Source organism: Ammospiza nelsoni, chromosome 3, assembly GCF_027579445.1.
Source record: "Ammospiza nelsoni isolate bAmmNel1 chromosome 3, bAmmNel1.pri, whole genome shotgun sequence".
NCBI lineage: Eukaryota > Metazoa > Chordata > Aves > Passeriformes > Passerellidae > Ammospiza > Ammospiza nelsoni.
Window position 1 is genome coordinate 45,939,260 of NC_080635.1, and position 22,161 is coordinate 45,961,420.

The 22,161-nt window shown below is 34.6% G+C and overlaps 1 protein-coding gene across 3 annotated transcripts in view; it reads left to right on the forward strand.

Annotated features, from left to right (window-relative positions):
- RYR2 (ryanodine receptor 2) overlaps nucleotides 1-22,161 on the forward strand; it is a 379,644-nt gene that overhangs the window by 221,375 nt on the left and 136,108 nt on the right. For all 3 annotated transcript variants that reach the window (XM_059468881.1, XM_059468880.1, XM_059468882.1), the window contains exons 25-28: nucleotides 2,172-2,331; nucleotides 12,411-12,558; nucleotides 15,141-15,349; nucleotides 17,254-17,428. In XM_059468881.1, the coding sequence (XP_059324864.1) occupies nucleotides 2,172-2,331; nucleotides 12,411-12,558; nucleotides 15,141-15,349; nucleotides 17,254-17,428 (692 nt within the window). The remainder of the gene's footprint in view (nucleotides 1-2,171; nucleotides 2,332-12,410; nucleotides 12,559-15,140; nucleotides 15,350-17,253; nucleotides 17,429-22,161) is intronic.

The following is a 22,161-nucleotide window of genomic DNA, read 5'->3' on the forward strand; positions in this document are numbered from 1 at the left end:
TCTTCACAGGAATGTGTTGTGTGCAGAAACTGCTGTTCCTCTGGTATTGCATATCTCCATTATTCACTGCAATCCTTCACTGACCCATACCTTTGTGTTACGTGCAGTCCCTGAGGCCAGCGTAACAACCTCCAGCACGTTTAACTAAAGCACATCTTCTTTCTTCCTTTTGTGAGCCAAAAGCCTGTGCCTCATTCTGGCAAGATCCCTGCAGGCTTCTAGGTAATACTTTGCTGCAAGGTAGCTGTAAGAACCGGGACCATCAAGTCTTTGGTGTCTACCCTACTGCACAGATTTACATACCATTGATAGTGCAGTTTCAGAATCCCTGATGTGGTGGCTTTGCCAGAATGAATGTGAATAAAAGCAGGGTATTATTTTAAGTTCCCCCCCAAACTGTTTTTCTATTTCAGTATCCCAAAATAACTGTATATTTCTCAAAGAAGAAAAGATATCTAGGGCCTTCTGTATTTTTGTTCTGAATTTCCTGGGCAGAAGTATATGTGCATTTGCAAGATTGTTCAAGTGAATTAAATTTCCTGCTTTTGAAAAACTGGAGCCAAATCTCAAGTCTGAAGAAATTATACTTTCTAATATAAGAAGTCAAATAATGTTGAGACTTTTTAATTTCGTTAACCATCATAACTGTAGGAACCTGAAGTCATACCATACATACAAAGTTAGAATTTTGATACCTCACATATAATGGATTGAAAAAACTAGCAAAAAGGAAAGGAACACATTGTGACTGCATTCCTAAAAGGTTGTGCAGGGGAGTGTGACTGGAAAGAGCACAGTAATTGCCAACCTGACAAGTGTGCTAATTCCATATGTTTCACTGTTTCTGTTACTGTCTTGTTTTACTCATCTCACTAAAGTGACTTCACAGAAACCTGATGAGAGGTAAACTGTGAGGGCAGTGAACTCCTGTGGGGGCTTGCTGTAATAGAACCCTGCAGATTGTGAACTATGTAGAGGGCTGATTTTGGAATGATGTTCTTGAATTGTTTTTTTTCTAGGTTAAACTTTTTCTTTTGATTGTGGTAATTTTAAAGGAAGATTCAACCTCCTATTTATAGATCTGATCCCTCTTAAATACCTGGTTGTTTTAAATTATTATTTTCAACAAATAATTTGTTTAACTGTGTTTTAAAATGGTTGTTACAGAAAAGAATTAATTAAGATTGGTAAAGTATTTGATTACTTTAGGCTATAAATGGGGATAAATACTGTTTAATTTTATGGGTTCTTTTCTGTCAGTACAAATAAAGAAAATTACAAAATTATGTAGAAAATAATTGAGCAATTATTTAAGCTAGCCATTCTTTATACACCCCAGGGTGTAGAATTTCAATGAGAGAATGCTGTTGTTTGTTTTCCACAGACTCCTTTTGTTTCAACCAAAATAGCTTTGTATGCTGAAGGAGAAATAGAATCACTTAAGTTGGAAAAGACCTTTAATGCTTTATGTCCTCTATTGGAGGTTTGCTCATAAGTAAAGTAGGAGATTAAAGTAGGGGATTCCTATAATTAATGGGAAGGGAGTAACTTTATAAAAGTAGCATTCCTAGGAGTGTTAAAAAGTGAGGAAGCTGTCTTTCTCTTCTGAAGTCATGCTTAGATTTAGGCATTTGCTCCTGTGATTTGAAGGAGAGTTAAGGTATGAATTATTATGAAAACATTTTAAGGTTGATTTCAAAACTGGTCTTGAGTAAGCCATTTGACCTGCTCTGTCTCTTAGCATCCCTTTATGCAACAGGAAGAATCTATTTTCTTGTTTCAGTAGGAAGTAGATAGAATTTAATAAGTATTGTCATCTGCTCAGAGGTAGAAATAATATTGTTGATATAAGCATTTAGATAAACAGCATCTTAATCTACTACTTTGAATATGTGGCATTACTAAAATAATTTAAGAACAATTTTAGTTTAGACCATTTTGCATAGCTTTCATTACCAGTTACTTCATCCTATCATGATGCAATTAGCTTGAAACAGAATCAAATCAAAACCAAATCAATAATCAAATTTAAATTATTATTCTTTATGTTCAAAGGCAGATATGATACTTACATAGATACGTTGCATAGATGTTATTTCTTTCTTTAGTGGTTTCTCTTACTTTTCAGCAAGAAAAAAAAAATAACTGCAAGTTCTGTTTTCATTCAACAGCTATCAGTTGTTGAGTGGATACAAGCCAGCACCCATGGATCTGAGTTTTATCAAACTGACCCCCTCTCAAGAAGCTATGGTGGATAAACTAGCAGAGAATGCTCACAATGTGTGGGCAAGGGACCGTATAAGGCAAGGCTGGACATATGGCATCCAGCAGGTAAGTGCTAACTTCAGACACTTAAAACAGCGCTTATCTATTGAGATATTTCACAGCCAAATGGAAGTAATGGTGACACACAGTCAGGAAAAAAACAGCTAGTGAATGCAAGTTTGTCAGCCAAAAAAAAACCCCAACATAATTTAAAGCAATCTTGCTAAATAGCAGTATGAGACTCTTTTACAAGCAGTATTAAAAAACTTGGTGGTGTATTCTTGTATGCTATCTAAATCTCAGGGTGAGAAAATTGCATGCAGGAAGCTAACATGCTCCAGTATTTTAGGATATGTAAATATTGACTTTCACTAGGGGAATCATTTAAATGTTTGCAGTTCTGAGAATTGAATAATTTTGTTTATCCAGGAAAATAAGAATGTAAACTTCTAGTAATAATTTGGCTGATATGTTTTATTTTTGGCAGAAGACTTGAACTGAGAATAGTTAAGTCAGTCTCAAAGTTCCAGTCCTACTTTAGTTGTTCTGCTCCAGTGAATATGAATATTATTTGGTAGTTATCCCAATGTGTTACAAGGGAGGAGAGTAAGAATAAAATATAGTGGATTGCTAAAAGGAAAACTCAGGTTCTTTGGTTTCTTTAAAAACCATAAAACCAGTCAATTGGGTGTACCATGAGCCTAATTTAGCCTAATTTCCAATACATCTGTTTTCCCTTAAGATTTTCTAGTCTTTTTGTGATTGGTTGTGAATTTTATATACAGAAAGGTCTCTTCATTTGTGTTAATAAATGTGTGGTAGCATTTCAGAGTGAAAGTTTAGGACAATTTACCCTGGAGAAAAAAAGAGTTTTCATGGTTTTGTGCTGAGAATAAAAGGTCATTATTTTTGCAAAAATGAGATAGAGCTGTTTTGTAGGTACATAACTTTTTTTCCTTATTTTTGACAAAAATTTGAGTTTTACATTTCAGTGCCACATATGTCAAATTTTGTTCCTCTACAGGACCAAGATTCATTTTATTTGCAGAACTTTTGTGTAAAATAATAAAATAATCTGGGTTTTTATATATTAAGCACTTCACCTTATCACATGCAGGTATGCTTATGTGGCAAAATATGCTTCATATCTGCATTTCAGTATTGTTCATTATAGTATCTTACTATGAAGTTGTTGTGTTACTCTGTAAGCTGTTTAGGAAATCTATGTTCTCTATTTGGGTCTAGAAAGAAAGTGAGTCAATTCTTCTGTTTGCAGACTGGAATATATGTATAGTCTCTACTAGGAAAACACTGAAGATAATTCAGTGTTTGTGCAACTCCTCTGCTTTCCCCAGGATCAATTTTTTCCCTAATACTGCACCTTTAAGTAAGAGGTGGCCTTTTGAAGTGCTGTTAACATTTCTGATGGAGCGTGAATCATGAAAAGTGTTGGAAGTGATGGTTTTCTGTTGTCAGGTAGGGGGAGGGGATTAATTTGAACTCAATATTTCAATCCTGTGTTTATGGAGTCAGTGCACAATTCATTTCTAGAATGAAAAACTGAATGTTCAAAAGAAATATTTCTGATATATAGAAGAAGGCACTCAAGAATTTATACCATGTCTCCCATATTTTTTATTCTTCCAGAAGCCAATCATTTTCAATATAGGACCTTGCCAGCTGGGAGCTTTGAAACAAATGAAAGTTGGGAAATGATTACAACTTGGATAGAAACTTGATATAGCCCAAAATTAAATTTAGTTTTGCAACAGAATTTATTGGTTAAGATAAAGTTAAGAAGTTTCTGGAATCAAATGCATCTCTTAGCTAATTATATTTCTAACTAGCTTTTGGGAAAATCTAATCTTATGACTCACATCTAGCAAATAAATTTCCTTAGATTTCGAAGACAGTTTAACCTACCCTTTGTATCTTTGAAAAAAACCCACAAATCATTTTGCCATATTTATTGAAGTGAATTTGTAGTTAAATTGCATGTTTTCTGAATTAGTGAGGTATTAGGTAGGAAAGTCATATATATAAGCCATATATAAATGGCGATGTCTAAGATTTTCCCAGTGTTACCGGTTTGGGAACAATACATAAAAGATGTGTAGGTGGCAATGAAAAAATGTCTCCTTTACATCTTCACAATATTTTTATTATAAACTGCCTTTATGTATGTTTTGGTGTGCCTGTTGATATAGAAGGTTTTGCATTTGACAAAGTGTGATGTGATAGCCATAAATCATTAGTTTTATTGTGGTTCCCAAAAGGCAGTGGAGTTGCTCCAGGCCACACCTTGGGTTTTAAAAAACACCCCAAAACCCCAAAAAACATTCATCAGACAAATCTAGTATGGGATATAACCTAAAAGTAAACACTTCAGAAGAATCGCGAAGTCTGTTTTATGTTCTCAGTATGTTCTTAGGGAAAGAGACTAAACTCACTGTTGAACCTAAAATGTTGTAGGCCTGTGAGGAGACATTTTTGAGCCTTACCAGGAGAGATCAGAGGGGAAAAAGGAGAGGACTCTGATCTACTAGCTGAACAGCTCCCTGTATTTTATCTACTGACTCCTAAGATAGTTTCCTGAGGGAAACTCTGGGAACTCTGGCCTTCCCTAGGCTCCCTTCCTAATAAATGTTCTACTTGCTGGATGATGAATTTTAACATGAAAATTAAATCTCTGCTTACTTATTAAAATTTATAGTCTGGTGTGAGAAAACTCATGGCAACTAGAGGTTTTGTTTAAAACCCCTTAGCCTTCTAATTACTGAGTGGTACATCAGACATTTTTCAAGAGTTTTAAAAGATTGACTCCATAGTCTCAAAGATGTGTGTCTAGACAAATAGGATTTACATATCTACATCCATTCTGATGGCCAAGGACAAGTTTTTTGTATAAAAGCGTTATTGGAATGGTAACCCCTAGTTAAATTTTCAGATATTTTTTAAGCAGTTGGTGTGTATCAATCTCTGATACACACTCTGATACTCACTCTTTTGACTTCCAGGTTATACTCTGAAAGAGTCTTAGGCAAATGCTTCTGCTCTAAATCTTGACTGGGCTTGGGTATATATGATGAATATTTAACTGCTCTTCCTTATCAAGACAAAGACAGGTATGGGCATGCAGAGAAGAGTCTGCAGAATTTAAAACTAAAAAGCTTAAGTGCCTATGAAACTGATCACATTTGGAGTTGGAAAGACAATTAATTGGGAGTTTTGCAGTCCTGAGTGCTTATGCTTTAAACATCCAAGAATTTTTTACTGACTAAAGACTTTTGTGTGCTGAGTTGTGCACTGTTGTTGAGAATGCAGTGTAGTGGTGCAGTGAGCAGTGTCATAGTTATGCTTTCAGCAGAATATGATTGTAAATGTGGACAAGAGCTCAGAAATATTCATGACCTTCAGGAAGCAGATTTACAAGGTCAACAGTATACTTCCTAATTCCTACCAGACAAGTTACCACAGTCTGAAGGATAATTAAACAGGTAGATGATGACCTTTTTCAATAATAGTATGTCTTGCAGAAGGTGCTGTGCTTTGGATATTGATGTTGGTTTGTTCTTAATTCTGTAATCTTTCTCTTTTCAAATATTTCTTTTTCTTCTGGAAAATAGACCAACAGCTGAGTTTCAGGAGTTCTTACAATACACAGATAACAAATACCATTTATTAAAACCCATGAGAAGAGAGCAGAAGGGCAAGGTGCTCCTTTCTGGGTGCAGTGCAGAGATGCCTCTCATTTAGCTGTCATATATATATCACATGGCAAGCTGCTTGCTCTAGGTTGTCCACGTCTGCATGACTCCAATGTATTTATTTCATGGGCTACATTTTGTCACCCCCTCATATTACTGTGACATGTTTTGGTACTGGAGTGATACAGTGACATGATGTTTTGCTGTATAATACTATAAACAGATCTTGCAGAGCTGTAAAGTAGTTTCTTAGGGGAAAGAAGCTTACAGATGCTTTAAAGTAGATGAACCAATCACTGGGAAATATATTATGGACAGCAATCGTGCTGTGGCTGTAGGATGAATTGAATAATCTACTAGGTCTGTTCGGTATGAGAGCCTCATCATTTTGGGATTATATAAAATGAAAAAATTAAAGGGATACTCTGAAGTAGTTAAAGTATAAACTATTTCTTTCTTTAAAAACTGTTGAGGAAAATGCCTTCCAACTTCCAGATTTTTTTCCTCTTTCTAAATCCATTACTGCTTGTCAGGCTTTTTTCTTAACAAGATATAACAAATTACATTTTTTGCATGACTATATACAGTACTTTTGTTCTGCTACTGCAAAGCCAGCCAGGAGAGGGAGCACAAGTTACCTAACAAATCTTGTTCCCAGAACTGTCCTGACAGCTGTGATGACACTGATCCCAAACAAGTATTTTTTGGTAGCACAGACTCATAGTTGCTTGTTGCTCCATGAAGGGAGAAAATAGAAGCGAAACAGGTAGGAAAAACATGTATTTCTGCTTAAACACATTCAGTAGCAAAAGTAAGTGGAAATACAGGCAGAAAAAGCAGTATGAAAATACTTGACAGTGTCCCTTTAAGGGAGAACATGATTACATGCAAGTTGGTAGTCTTGGAACAGGGGAAATGGTAAATGTACAAGGACAGATACAGGAGTTAGATCCAGGCAAAAAAGCAATATAGCCTTGCTGTAAGTGAATTAAAATAATCTCATTTGTGCTACGAGAGAAGGCTTTTTTTTATTTTTTACCTTTATGGATTTTGATATTAAGTCCTGTTGTAAGTACATGAGTTTTTGCATTTGGTTACTTTTAAGGAATTTTTCATAACAAGATAATGAAAAACAATCTAATGGAAAATATTCAGAACTCATATGAGTTTATCCATGAATTTAGGGTATATTTTGGAATATCTATGATCTTAGTGTATTTTTGACATTCATAAAACTGTGATTTTATGCATACAGGAGAATCCCAACATCCATATGAGTAAGGGAAAGACAGAAAAGAAAAGAGTCAAGCTTAGAGATAAGAAAGCAAATGACAATAATTTAAAATACATTGCCTGCCTCGTCCCTTTTCCTGAATACATGGCACCTAGGTCTCCCCACTGATTGTAGAGAACACAGGCAAAAATTCTTTCATTTTGCTTATATACATTGCCACATATCCTGATAGTTAAATCAAAGGTTGTCTTGCTTTTTCTTCATATTGCATTGTGGTCTGGCTATAAAAGCCAACAATCAGAAACTCCATTTATACTGAAAAAAGAAAAAGTATTAAAAATCTCACAGCTTTAACAATTGTTTATAAATATTGGCAACTTAAAATTTTCCTTCTGCTCTGTGAAAAACATCTTAAAAAAGATGCTCTGAAGTTCCTGTCCTGGAATAGTCAGGTGGTATTGCTAAACAATTATATGAAATCTTCTCTTTGGCCCAAAAATGCAAGACATTTTGACCTTTTAAAGTCAAGTTCTTATTTTTTCAGATGTATGGAAAGTATATGGCATCATTAATTAAGATCAGGTGTTGGTCCTCTCAGGCTGCCTAAGGCTGCAATGCAGAAGAGGCATTGTTCTGGAAAGTCAGACTGGGTGAAATATGCATGCGTGGGAAAAATCAAGTTGTTGCTTATTTTTTCATTAAATATATATAAACCCAGCATCTTGTCCTTGTAAAAACCACTTATGTTACCTCAATTTGACATTTTACATGATTTATACTGATATATTAGTTCCTTCCATTTATAGTCAGGGCACATTCTGCTAGGCATTCCATATGGCTATGGTTCTCAGTGAAGATGGCAGAAGCTGTGCATGTATTACTAAGGATACACATACTTCCAAGGTTAGAACTCAGTTTCTAGTTGTATTCCAGGTGAGGAATACAACCTCTCCTTTGTTTAGGTGCATTTGGATTATTAACATTGCTAAAATATGGCTTTGTTGTGCTTGTGGTTCTAATGCTCTGGACTTTGAAAATTGCTTTTTTAGTAAATACCAATTTAGAATTTTATTTTTCCTTTTCTATAATTTTTTATTTTCATGATTTCTGGTTGAGCATGAGCTGCTAAGATAGGTGTGGAAAAGCTAGCCCTCTGGCTAGCAAGGCATGAAAGGTGTGTGCCAGATCCTGCTGGCAGTGCCCGTGCTGCACACGCACATGGTGGCTCACTGGTTTTCTGGCAGCACTGCTGGCAAACCTGCCCTGTAGCATTTGTTGTAGCAATTGCTCAGAAATCTTTGTGATAGTGAGAGGTGTGGATATTTGGTGTCGGTAGAGATCTGACAGCAAGCAGAATCAATTCACAGCTGTGGAATGAGGGCTTGCTAATGGTGCAAAGGGAACTGAGAAAACGGCAGCACATCTGTCTCACTGGACATGTGCTGAAATACATTTGTTATGTGCTTGTAGTTTAACAGCCTTGCTTATGATAACAAAATCATTTCAGTACCACACAGAATATGTATCTGTACAGCTCTTATACTTTAAATCACAAAATATGGGCTCCTAAGAAATTATCATATTTTTTCTTCATTCTTCCTACTATGCTTTAACTTTTCAGTATTTTCCTATCTTTCTTTCAGTTTAGCACTTATCTACATATGTTTCTGGTGACTTTTTGTTCCCTTTAGTCTAGTGGTCTCTGCTATTCTTGAACTTCTTAGAGATTTGGGAAGGTCCAGGTGTGCACAGCTTTGCAATACATTATTTATAGCTCTGAAAACTACATTATTATTTTCAAATGTGTTTAAGAGGTTTAGATGATGCTTTGTTTTTTTGCTACTGAATTAGTGCTGGAGCACACAAATGAATTACACACACTGCATCTCTTAATAGGTTCTTTTAGAGCTATTTCTAGAATTTGACTATAGTTTTCTTGTTTCATTCTTACATGAGATCTGTCTGTGCAAGTTCCAAGACCAGTTGTAGGTCCAGTGCCTTGAGATCAGTTACCAGTTACAGACATGTCACAGACTCATTGAAAAAAAGAATGCACTTTACATCTGACACGTGTTTCCTTGGAGTTACTTTGCAGCAGTGTTCTTTCCCTGTCACAGAAATTTTAAGAAGCTTGTTGATGTTTTTTGGTGTGTATGTTCATTTTTTCTGTACTTCTTTTCCTTTTAAGAACTACATGTAGTTTAAAAAATTAATGCAATTAAATTGGCCCATTGTTGACCAATTATTGTCTAATTGACATCCTTATATACCCTAAGAAAAAGTGTGAGTGCCCATTCAAATAGTTGTTTGTCTACCATTTGCTATGTATATCAGAATCTGTCGTGTACACTGTGAAAAGTAATACTGACTTTTCATGGTCAGTGCTATATCGCTGATGTTTAACAACATTACTTCCATCCAGGGCACAATCTGCCAGGCATCTCAACTTTTTATGGTTGCAATGTTTTCCTAAGTAAAGTAAATTAAATTCTAAATTATTGATGGATATTCGTCACATGAAATGAAGACAAAGCTGTGTAATAAAATTCATAAGCTTTTTCCCCTTTTTTTTTCTGTGATATGATAGGTTCTGATTTCAAAACAAAAGAATAATATAAATATCATGTATGCTACCCAGCTAAAACCATTTATCTATTAACAAGTAGTTGCCAGATAAGCTCTGTACCAAATAGTCTTCTGATGAATCATTACTGTCAATTCTGGAAAATTCTGGCCAAAAAAACGTTTAAAAATTTAGGTTGAATGTTAAAACTTATTTTACCAGTCTACAATAACATCTTTGTATTGAGTAGGAGGAATTCAGTCTCCGTACTGCTTGGAAATGTACTCAGTAAAAATTACCACTCTTAGCTAATCAGTTTTCTTGTTGACTTGATTGCGAATGTGCAAAGCTCAATCACTGCACAGGATCATTCTCTACACTTACACCAGAGAGGTGCAGAAGGTCATTGGCACTAAAACTTATGATGAATATAACAATAAGAGTGCTTAATTAAGAAATTATTAACACATTCAAAGTTTAAATAGATGTGTAATAAGAAAAAAAAAAGAACCAAGTTGTTAAAAGAAAAATCTTTTCTCACATTCAAATTTTAAAAATGTAGCCACAGTCTTGAATAGGTGAAAAAGGTCACAATGTTATTAGAAAAAAGGTCACAATGTTATTAAATTAGATCCAAGGAAAAAATCTGTAAAATCAAGTTGGTATAATACATTAAATATCTGTATTCCTTTTTTTTTCTCTCCTTGCTCTCATTTTGTGCTTAGCCATTTTAAAAGCACTTATACTGTATTTCATTTTATACATTGGTATCAGCTGATTGCCTTTATGTTGATTTGTGTTAATGGTTGTTATGGCAACTACAAATGCATTAGTCTAACACTATATCATTGATAAGAAGTTACATATTTATTGTTCCAAACTTTCATATTTTTAAAGACAGTATTTCACAATGTTTTTTGGATGTAGAATGCTTAATAGGAAATGATTTCTCTTTTTGTGTCCTTTCAATCACAAATAATCAAAATCATAGTATTGCATCACCTCAGATGATCTGAGGTTAACTCAGATGTTAATTAAGATTAACTCAGATGTTAATGTGAATAGTCTTATATAAAAAAATAATTTCTCATAACATTTACTTCAGCATTTGCTTGAAGGACACAGCCCTTTTTCACATCTACCAAATTAAACATTGGATAAAGTAGGATGTCAGCTTAAGAATTTGGAACAAATATGAAAAGTGGATCCCTCAAATGGTATTAGTGTTGGCCCTGCCACTGTCCTTTCCACAAAATATAATTAGAGTTGATATGGTTTTGTAATTTGTGTCACCAGCAATGTGTTACCTTTATCTTTCTGTTAGCACTTTTAGCATGTAGGTAATGCCTTAATATTTCTTCTCCTAGAGGCATAACTTGTGGGACCAGATTTCATCAAGCATTGGTTTATAATTGACCTTTCAATATCTGCTCATTATGACAAGGCAAGAGGCAGATAGTCTCGCATCTAAGCATTTAAAGAGTAGCAAAAGATACCTGCAAGATTTTTTTTCAGAATGGATGTTCCATCTCTTCTCTTCTTGAAAAGATTGAACTGAAACCACATATGTTCCTAAAATGAGAACTGTAATGTTGTAAAAGAAGTAAGGTACTTTCACTGTAGACACTGTCTTCTAAAATAATAGGCATTGGCTTTGGACTTCTTAATAAATCTAACCAATAATTAAAGCCTCTCAACAGCAGCTATTTTTTATATGCTATGTCCAGTCTGTAATTTTTTTAATCAATATAGATATTAGGAAAAACATGGAGAGTTCTTTGCATGGTTTCTCTCATTGCCAACAAATTTTGACAGGATGTGAGAAGAAAATGTAGAGAAGAAAACAATTCTGTTAGTCACTAAAAATTAGATTAGCCACTTAAATAATCCAGTTAAACACTGCTTTCAAATAGGATCATTTTGGAGTAGAGGAAAACCTAATCAATGTTTTCTAATAAACCTAAAATTCAAAGATTAAACCGTACCAATATTTTCATTTCAGCTGGAGAGTAGTTAGTGCAATTATCTATTGCAAAAACTCTACATGTGGAACACACAAATCATATTCTGGCAAACCCCTTTATTTTTGAAAAAATACATGTCTTAAATAGTTGTTATAGTAAGGCATGTTTTTATTATCTATTTTTTTTATTAATTAGTGTTGCACACCTCCATTATTTTTTATTAGTAGTATTTTGTTATTTTGTTTTTATCACATTAATTATTTGGGCATTTTGTATATTTATGGTAGTAATGTCAGCTTTAGTTAGAAACAAGTTCCTTGTTGTGGTAGCTGCTTCATAAACAGCGTATGAAATACAATTCTTTTGACTTTTCTGTCATTCTCTTTGCCTCTATTTTCATTTCTGTGGTTTGTATTATTACTTTATTAAGTAAATTTGACAGAATTTGCAACAGGTGAAAGAATATGAGCTTTGTTTATTTGTGTGTGTCCGTTTTTTTAGTGAATTCAGTCTTGTCATTTCTAGACTATTGCAATTTCTCTGATTCCTTGCCCTATTTGAAGTTACATGATTTCAGTTGGTATAACAGTAATTTTTATGTTGTTACTGAAGAATAATCTTGTCTGTAAGATAAAGCACAGTTTCTGAAATTGAACTGGTTTTTCATACTAATGCAGGATGTGAAAAACCGACGGAATCCCCGGCTCGTTCCATACGCTCTTTTGGATGATCGAACAAAGAAGTCCAACAAAGACAGTCTTCGTGAAGCAGTCCGCACCCTTCTAGGCTATGGTTACAATTTGGAAGCTCCTGATCAAGATCATGGTAATTAATTTCGGCTTTTTTTCTCAAAAAAAGGTTAGAATTTTCCACTCTGCTATTGAATTTTTTTGTCCAATGAAACATTTTGAACGGATGTTTCCAAATATAATAGGTGCTTTTCTCCATCTTCTCTTCTCTTAGATCTTAATTTCTTTCTTTCCTTTTTGTTTCCTTTCCTTGTCCTGTGGCCTCAAATGAATATTTACAAAATGTAACATTTTTACATTTTAAAGCAATTATTTTAAATTTAAACCAATCAACAAAATTTTTGGGAATAGTTTTATTTAATGCTATATTTGCTATCAAAATAAGAAAAAATACTCTGTAAAATCAGTAGATATGAAGTTTATATTCCTAAAATACTAACTTTAAGTACTGAAGAATTCTACAGTTTATGTACAATATTGTATTTAAACACTTAAAGATACAAGATGAAATTTTCTAAAATGAACGATTGCAAACCAAATTTCTGTGAATAGCAACCTGCAAGTCTATAATTAGATAGTTTGTTAGAGCCTTTCAGTTTCCTGGACTTCCTCAGGGCTTGGAAGTTGAGTTAGACTATAAGTAAATTTTAATTCACTTTTTACCATGTTTTCTTTGAACTTGCATCATTGCCAGGTTGAATGTTTTATTGGTACTGTACGCAGTATTTTCAATTTGAGACATCCTACAGAAGAGAAAAAAATATCTGAAGTAATAACAACGAATTTTTATAGAAAGTACACAACATTTAACTCAATAACTGCAGCATATATAATGTTAAGAAAGTACAAGAAATCAGGAGACATAATGTGCAAACAAAATAAATAGATCTAACCCCTATCAACTCTATTTCAGAAGTTCACTTAAAGATAAAGAAATATGGAGTAATCAAAATTAAAATTAGCATCTTTATAATCTGGCAAATTTGGAAATTTTGAGAAATGTGTCTAAACCTTATTTTTTCCCCTTCATATCGTGATAGTGGTTGTTAAGTTTTGACCTATTTATGACCTTCAGTAAAGCATTTCTGCAAAAGACATAACTCATACCTAAAGTGTACACAGGGAACCTACCATTTGGAATTTCTTTTCCAAAGCACATGTATGCTCTGATCCTTTGAGATGCTGCCATTAAATCACACTTAAATATGTGGCATTGCTGAGACCATGAATGTGTAGCAAGGCTGGATTGCTGAACATGTAGAGCAATGTTCCTCAGTGGAAGGGACAGTGTTGGTGGCAAAATGCTGTGATCTCACTCTTAAATCTGCCAAGATGGGATCACTCTTTTTTTCCTTAGAATGCAGAGATTGTTGAGCTGGTTCTCTGAATGGAGTTAGTAACGAAATGTAAAGAACACTAGTTCTATCAAGGTTGTTGCAAAATTCCCAGAGGAAAGGAATTGCAGAACAATATCCCACAAACTGATCTTTCTCCACGAATAAGTCTTCTACAAAGACTGGAATTGTATTCAGCAAAAGATTTTTTAGTCATTTTGGGGATTTAGATTTTGCAGTTTATGAGCTTGTCAAGTTATGGAGATGAATAAAACATGTCACAAGGATCTTCGTTCATCAGCCAAAATTCATGCTGTTATTAAGGGATTTAGAGCCCTCTAGTGGTGTTCTGTGTCTCCAGTCAATTTTTACTCAAACATTAATTTTGCAAAGTTCTTAAGTATTAGTTTTTGTGCTTTTTATTACTATTATTATCTACTGGTTTCCCACAGCAGCTGTATTTTTGGGACTGATTAGACTCCAGAAAGCATTTTCTTACTTAGAATCCAAAAAGAAAACAATTTATCCAGGTACCATGCTTTGTGGTTCTTCATCTGTATAGGTGAGGGTCTTGAAAAGTATTTTTAAGGCATTCATTTCATAGACTATCAAAGAGAAAACTTTACTAATAAAGAATTATGTGGCAGAGAGAGGTGTTGCTTAGAGGAAACTTAATGTACCTCACCTAAGTCAGGCATGGTAGCATGAGAAGTGATGGTTAATTCTCGAGGGTGTGATTTTATAGACTATCCTAGTGATATTGGAAATGTGGACCTTGATGGGTATGAGAAAATAGAAGAGGAAGGGAGAAGTTCTTAGCATGGCCTAACAAACAGGTGCAAGTAGGTGCAGACAAGTTTGATCTTATAACAAACTCAGGGAGAAGTGGAATTGTGGTGATTAAACTGGAATGCTGACTTTTCAAATGTTGCACAGGCTTTATTTGATACATTAAAAATTGGGGGAAAAGATTCATGCATTTGGCCTTTTTCTCCCCTAATCTGAGAAAAAGAATAGGAGTGATCCTTGAGTCATATATTTGTAGCTGCATTCAGATTTCTATCTTCTCCTTTCTTTGTCTTTTTTTGTTTCTTGTGTTTTTGATTTTTTTTTCCTAATTCCCAGAATGGGCAAGGACTCTTTCCCCACATGGTTGCTCTGCAGGCACAATCTTCTTCTCATGTCTGTGCTCAAAGGGATTCCTTTACCTTTTGCTTTTGCTTTCAATGTTTCTTGTCAGTAATTGAAAACAGTACTTTCTGCATTGTTTTTTTTTTTTTTTTTTTGTCCCTTTATACTTACTTTTATTTTTTAATTCTTACAGCAGCAAGACTGGATGTGTGCAGTGGGATAATGGAAAAGTTCAGGATCTTCCGTACAGAAAAGACCTATGCAGTGAAGGCTGGGAAGTGGTACTTTGAGTTTGAGGCGGTTACTGCAGGAGACATGAGAGTTGGCTGGACCAGGCCTGGTTGTCTGCCAGATCAGGAACTTGGCTCGGATGAAGAAGCTTTTGTTTTTGATGGCTTTAAGGTTTGTATGTGTTTATCTGTAATAACATATTATTACAGTGGCTGCAAAAATTTTAGTTTTTGTGTCTTGTTCCACGTATCATTGCCTCAGTTGCTTTCTCTGCTTTCTTTGGTGTTTCATGACATTATTTCTGTCTTTGAGGGCCTAGGCAAAATAAATAGAATCAGAAAGATTAATTTGCAAGGTTTAGCAATTTTATAATGTTTTTTCACAAATTCACGTTTCTACAGTATATATACGGAATTGATAACCAAAGTGGCTTTATCAAATTCAAAATACTGGCAGAGCTGTAATTAGCTATGACTAATTTCTTTAAAGTTTTACTCTGTTCTTTTCTCTATAAGATGTGCCATTTGGGATTAAATATGGTTAAGATTATTAACACTAAGTGTTTTAGGCAAACTTTGATATAAAGTATTTGTAAAAATGTAGGAGTTCCAAAGAGTATACCTAGGTTTTCATAGAAATCCTTACAGCTTAAATGAAGTATGATAGAACCACTGTCATTTGCTCAAATTTAACTTTGCACAAACAAAATGACCGATTTAAATGTAGTAGTAAAAATATATAGGAAAACAAACCTTTATATTACTGACTGTCATCAGAATAGTTTAAATGACTCATTGAAATTTTTAATTTCAGTATGGGGGCAAGCGCAGCAGCTGTCTGAACCATAATTGTTATTGTGACTCATTGTCAAATTATTTCTTGTATCTGGTATTGGAATTAATTTTCCTTATTACTGTTAAAGTATGTAACAGAAATCAACAGAATTCCTGGATATTCTCAGCAAGATAAAGTTCTCAAGATGTATTTTATGTATGCTGTGGGAATTTATTTCTTTCCCATTCCTGCGCTGCATGAGAAGATTCCTTGAAAAGAGAACTGGAAAGTTATTTTTGTAAAGTGTTTAACATAAACCACTCGAGTCCTCTATTTTTACTGAAATAGCTGTATAGTTGCCTTCTGAATCTTAGGGCTTGATGTTTAGGTCTCAGTCCATAAAGCTATTTTGTTGTGTTTGATTTTAATGGGTTCTTTCCTTGGTTGGAAAAAAAAAAAATTGACCTTCAAGATATCAAGAAACGCTCATTGGTTTTGTACAACTTCTAGGATGGATACAGAGCATAAACATCTACTTGTGATCAAATACTTGAATAGGAATTTTATCTGTTATTGGTTATTAATACTTTTTTTTCCTGTGCTTGGTTACAATAGTTCTTAACAGATGTTAATGTATGATGTTAATATATTTGAACTCCACTCCAAGACCTCATTGTAAGCCTTTGCAGTCTTTGACTTGAAAGTCAGTCAGAGGAATCATGGCCTCAGCTGCTCTGGAATCTATCAGAAGCCCAGTGCTTGTCTCATTCACAGACAGTTCTATTCTTTCCAAAATCTGAGAGAAAGAGTAATTTATTTTGCACAAAATATTTTAAGAATTATGCTTAAGGGAACAATACAGATTGTTTGCGAGTAATGAATTTTTTAGGCTGCTTGAGTAAATAAAGGAATTACTTAAAAGGGGTTTGTGGAGTAGCTATTAAATATTGTAATTGATAGCATATTATTGTGATTAAAAGTCTTTCATGGAGCTTCTGCAGAAAACAAAAACCATACTCTTACGTTTTACTAAAATGTTGAAATAACAATTTTCCCTGTCAGCTTTCTTAGCAATATTTTATAATGCTGATGTGAGGGGTACTGTCAAGAAGTTAATTGTTGGCTTTCCATATTCAAAGTCAGCTTGGAGTACTCACAGACACAGTTTTGGAATGATATGCTGTGAAAGTGTTCATTTTAATGCGATCTTAATTGAGGTAGTTAATTATTAGTTCTACCCATGAAGATGAGAACGCATACATTGTCACTATTTTCCTTTTAAATGCTTCTAATTATTTCAGGCGCAGCGGTGGCATCAAGGTAATGAGCATTTTGGCCGCTCTTGGTTGGCAGGAGATGTTGTTGGATGTATGGTTGACATGAATGAGCACACCATGATGTTCACCTTAAATGGTGAAATCCTGCTTGATGACTCAGGCTCAGAACTTGCGTTCAAGGACTTTGAGGTTGCTGACGGTAAGTACTGTAATACATCATGCTGTTAACTTGCTATTGCCTGGTTTCTGCTCTGACTTCAATGTGTTTCCTTTGTGTTTAATCTCCCTGTTCTCATCCCTGACCCTGCTTCCCCTGACTTGTCCTTTTTTCTGTGTGATTAGTATTAGCCTTTTGGAAAGAGAATTTGCTGGGTGTGACAACGAGGAAGAGGTTTTTCTGTAGTGATCTTTGTGGTTATCTTTTGTTGTGAGACCCTTTACCTGTTTTTCAGGGATGTGTCTGAGGAGACAGATTAATGAATTTAAATATTTCATCCTCACTGCAGTAGATCACCATATAATGTAATAGAATCATAGAAAGTATCATAGAATGGTTAGAGTTGGAAGGGACCTTTTAAGAGCACCTAGTCCACTCCCCTGCCATGGGGGCAAGGACATCAGATTTTATCTAGTACTGAAGTACTGAAATAATACCAAGTGTCTGTCCAATTAGTGAGAAACCGGTAGCGAGTTTAAGCCATCTTAAAGTTTTGTTTTAGCACTGGGAGGATAAATGACATCTGATCCAGTCAGCTGATACAAAACTATCCTCCAAAATATTCTGCTTAATTATAAAGCAGCAGATTGAGCTTTGTGCTTATTGTAGGAGTCTTGGTGCAGTTTTCAGCATCCACAAGCAGGTGCTAGGTTACTGTCAAAACATAACTTAAGAGATTGCTAAAGGCGGCAAAGATTGTGAGGGTCTGTCAGGTGGCAGATTGATTCTGTAACAAAGAAGTATCTTTGTTTATAAATTTAATTATATACCTGTGTGCAGATAAAAACAGAAAAGGAGTAAGAAATTGTAAGTTAACTGCCTAAAATTTCTGAACTATGGTAATGTCAAAAAAAATTAAGCTTTAAGCTTTCATTACTTGTAGGTACATAAATATTATACATCTGGCATAAATATTATACATCTATTAAACAATACAGGTGCAGCTGAGAGATAAAGTTGAATTTTTTGAACAACCAGAGCTCCAGATGCTACTGTTGGTTACTCATCCCTACCCTATTCCCATGGGAAACATGAATTTCATACTTCTTAATTAGGCAATTCACTCTTTGTATTTTAACCACTTTATTTTCATCTGGATTTCAGAGTATTTTACTTTCAGGAGTACTTTGGGAGATTTTTTTTCCTTCCTTTGCCATACATTGGGAATCAGAAATATTTGTATTTTATTTAAAATTACATAATTTCCATTAATTTTCTGGACTGGTGTCTGTTACTTTACTGCCTTTGGATTTCCTTAGATGCTGGGGTAGCATGATGAGGGAAAGGGATATGAGAACTGGCTCATAGTGTTAGTGTTGTATGCAAAAAATCATCTCAGTGCCATTAAATTTTAGTGGCTTTCCAGTTACTAGTTTGCGTACTCCCATTGAGGAAGAGTTTCTGAAAGAAACTCAAATTCCATGAAATTCTGAGGGTAGGCTGCATTTATTCCAAGCTGATGAAATCACAGTGGTGTACTTTTTGTGGTGCTTGTTTCTAGCTGCTTGATCTAGGAAACAGATCTCTCTGCTAAAGAAGTTCCTGGCTTGACACAGAGCCTGAAGGCTTTGATAACCATGTCACAGGCTTTATGTCAAAAGTCTTAGGTTTTCCACAATATCCTTGTAACTCACATTAAGTTCCTTTAGTATTGCTTTTGTAGGAAAGAGCTTTGCCTTTGAAATAAGATGTCCTAGTTAATTTTCAAGGGAATGTGCTGACTGATCTGATATCTAATAACTCCAAAGCTATATTTGAAATTATTATGGCTGTTTAATACACAAATATTGGAGGCAAAAGGAGAGGGGAAGGGAAAACAACTGAATTGTGTATTGAGTGTGTATGTGCAAACACACATATGCAATACCCAAAAGAAATTTATGGAGTTTTTAAATTTTTTTTTTCTTTTTGGAAGGCTGCCTTTAGTTTGATTTTGTTACTGCCTCTTGCTTAACAGCACTGACACCTTTCTGCAGGTTACTTCAGTGAGTGAATCATGTGCATGTTTTATTGCTGCAAAAAGGGACCTTTCTCTTTAGAAAACAGTTAGAATTTCTGATGCAGCCATACAGTAAATCAGTCCTGTAGATTTAATTTACTTAGGAACAATGAAAAGGGGATTTGATGATCTGCCAGCTTAGTAATACAGCTTGTGCTGCACGTTAAGTGGTACTACCAACAAGAAGAGCTCTTCGGGATTATGGAAGATGAATTTATTTAAGAGATATCACCTCAGTAGTAAAGTTGATAAACATAAGGGTGCCTTATTATGCATTTGTAGCAGATAAATTTGACTGTAGATATGAACAGGTACACTTGTACAACCCAAATCTTATTTTGTCAAGTCATGATTTCTGAGAGCAGGAACTGTTTGTAGTGTTTGACAGATTGAATCAGGAGGTTCATATTGTATTCTTGAAAGTAGGGAACATTATGGAAAGTGTTGCTCTCCTGTGCTTTTGCTATATGTTAGAGACAGTGCTAGAGGGTTACTTTTCTTGGGGTAGTGTTTAAGTCTTCTTACTTGTTTTACTGTTTCATACAGTGAAATAAAATTTTCTCCATAGCCCAGTAATGTATCTGGAGATAAGGAGCCAGTTCAGGGGTAAATAATCTTTTTATGTAGCCTCCAGCTTGCAAGGGTTGCATGGTATCTGTGAATAATAATATTTAAAATGGCTGGATACCCATTCAAAGATGGCTATTGAAATTCATTATTATTCTGTAGAAAGATATGTAGCTTTCTTAACAGCACACCCCCTATGAGATGCTCTGTCTTTACCATGTATAGAAGAGCCCTAAAACACCTAAATAACAACTAAATAATTGGAAAAATGATGCAGAATTTCACCAGAGATGGAAGTAAGGTCAGGACTGGGACTGGTGTTTACATTCCATTTATAGAGAGCCACAGTTACAATTATGTTCAGCAATCAGCTACATGTACAGTTCCTTCTGTTATCAGTGAGAACTGTATTGGTGAGAGGGACTGTCATCTTGATTTCACATTGCTTCCCTTGGCAACTTTCATGGGACACACTACATTGAGTAAAAACATCAATGACAGCTTTACCTGTGTAGGAGTTTTCCCCATGTTTCTTTGTTTACTTTCAGGGAATCTTGCAAATGCTAATTTACATTTTATTACATTTTATTTGTGTGTGTGTTTAAGATACTTGCTTCATATCTAACCTGTGTGGAAGGTGTGGAAGTTTTTTGAAACCACAGGTAGTCAGAAGAATTACTGGTTTTTGGGTGATGAAATGAGAATTGTAAGGTTATTGAAAACAATTTTGATTTTGGCTTTGCTTAGCAACTTATGCAACAGCTTGTGGATTCCTTTAACTCAACCTAGTAATTGTCCCTATTAGAGCTGCTAGGCTTTATCATGGCACATATCTCTATATGTAAATGTGATTTTCCTATTTATGTGTTGTAATACACATAATACAATTATGTTCTGTTTAGTGCTAGAAAATATTTGCATTATTGTCCATCTCTAGATTTGCACTAGCAGAATTGACATTTATCATGTTATCTATTATTGCTATGTCGTCTGAGGAGTTGATGCCTTGTCACTTAAGAGCCAAGTTGTGAAGATAAAAATCTGGACTTCAAATTATGGCTAATAGTGTTATGTCATTAAATTTATCATGTCTAATGTAAATACACATGACAACCAGTCTTGTGTACATGTAGTAAAGCTTCCAAAAGTGGTACTGAAGGCTGATAATGTGTCTGATGGACAGTAGTTCCTGTAGATGGTGCTCCGGAGTTTGCCATGTCTCTGAAGAACAAACAGCAAGAATAGACATTTTTTTATATGGGCAGCCTAAAGAAAAGTGAGGAACTACTTGATATTTTGTCCTTATATTTTTCAATATGTGTTATGTTCATGTGAATCAGAATCACTGACCAGAACTTCATGTTTCTTGTTGATAGAAAAGAAAACATTTTGTTAATAACTAGGTGAAATGAATCTGCATAGTAGTTTATAGCTGTGGAAATTGAAAAGCAGGATGAAAAGAAATAGAAGAAATAAAAGATTTTCTTAGGTTTTTAGACTGTGAAGCTGAAATCAAGACAAAGAAAAATTAAAATGTGCCTGCAGAGCAGATGTATGGGAAAAGTGCCCTTGCCCATTCTGGGGAATCAGGGAAAAAAATTGTAAAAACAAGTCACAAATATGTTCCCTGTGCTAGTGAAACACAAGATGAATGCAAACGTAAAACTGATTCAAAAAGTAAGACAGAAAAAATAATCCCAAACCAAAATACCTTAAATTTCATGAAGCTATGGTGTCATATTGTCAGTTCTCATATTCCAGAACCAGAGTTTTCTGAATTTTAAAAATATATTAATTTTATCTTTAAAAGAAATCTATGACATACACTTTGTGCATATTTGTAGGTTTTTTCCACTATTAGAGTTGCATGGACAAGCACTGTATTACTTTTGAAGTAAGAGTCTCTCAAAATACAATGAATAATGACATTTTAGGAGGAATACCTAAAATAGTGAGACTTAAAGTAAAATTGGCAATACTATGCCAGCTCAGCAGAGAGATTAATGAAGAGCTGGCTGTCTGACTCTGACTCTGTGGAGTAGGTTGAGTGTTGCTTAAAAATGTCCATGACTATTAGAGGGCTTTTATTTTCACAATTATACTTAAGATACATTACTTGGTGACATACAAGATGTGATGTGCTGTTGAT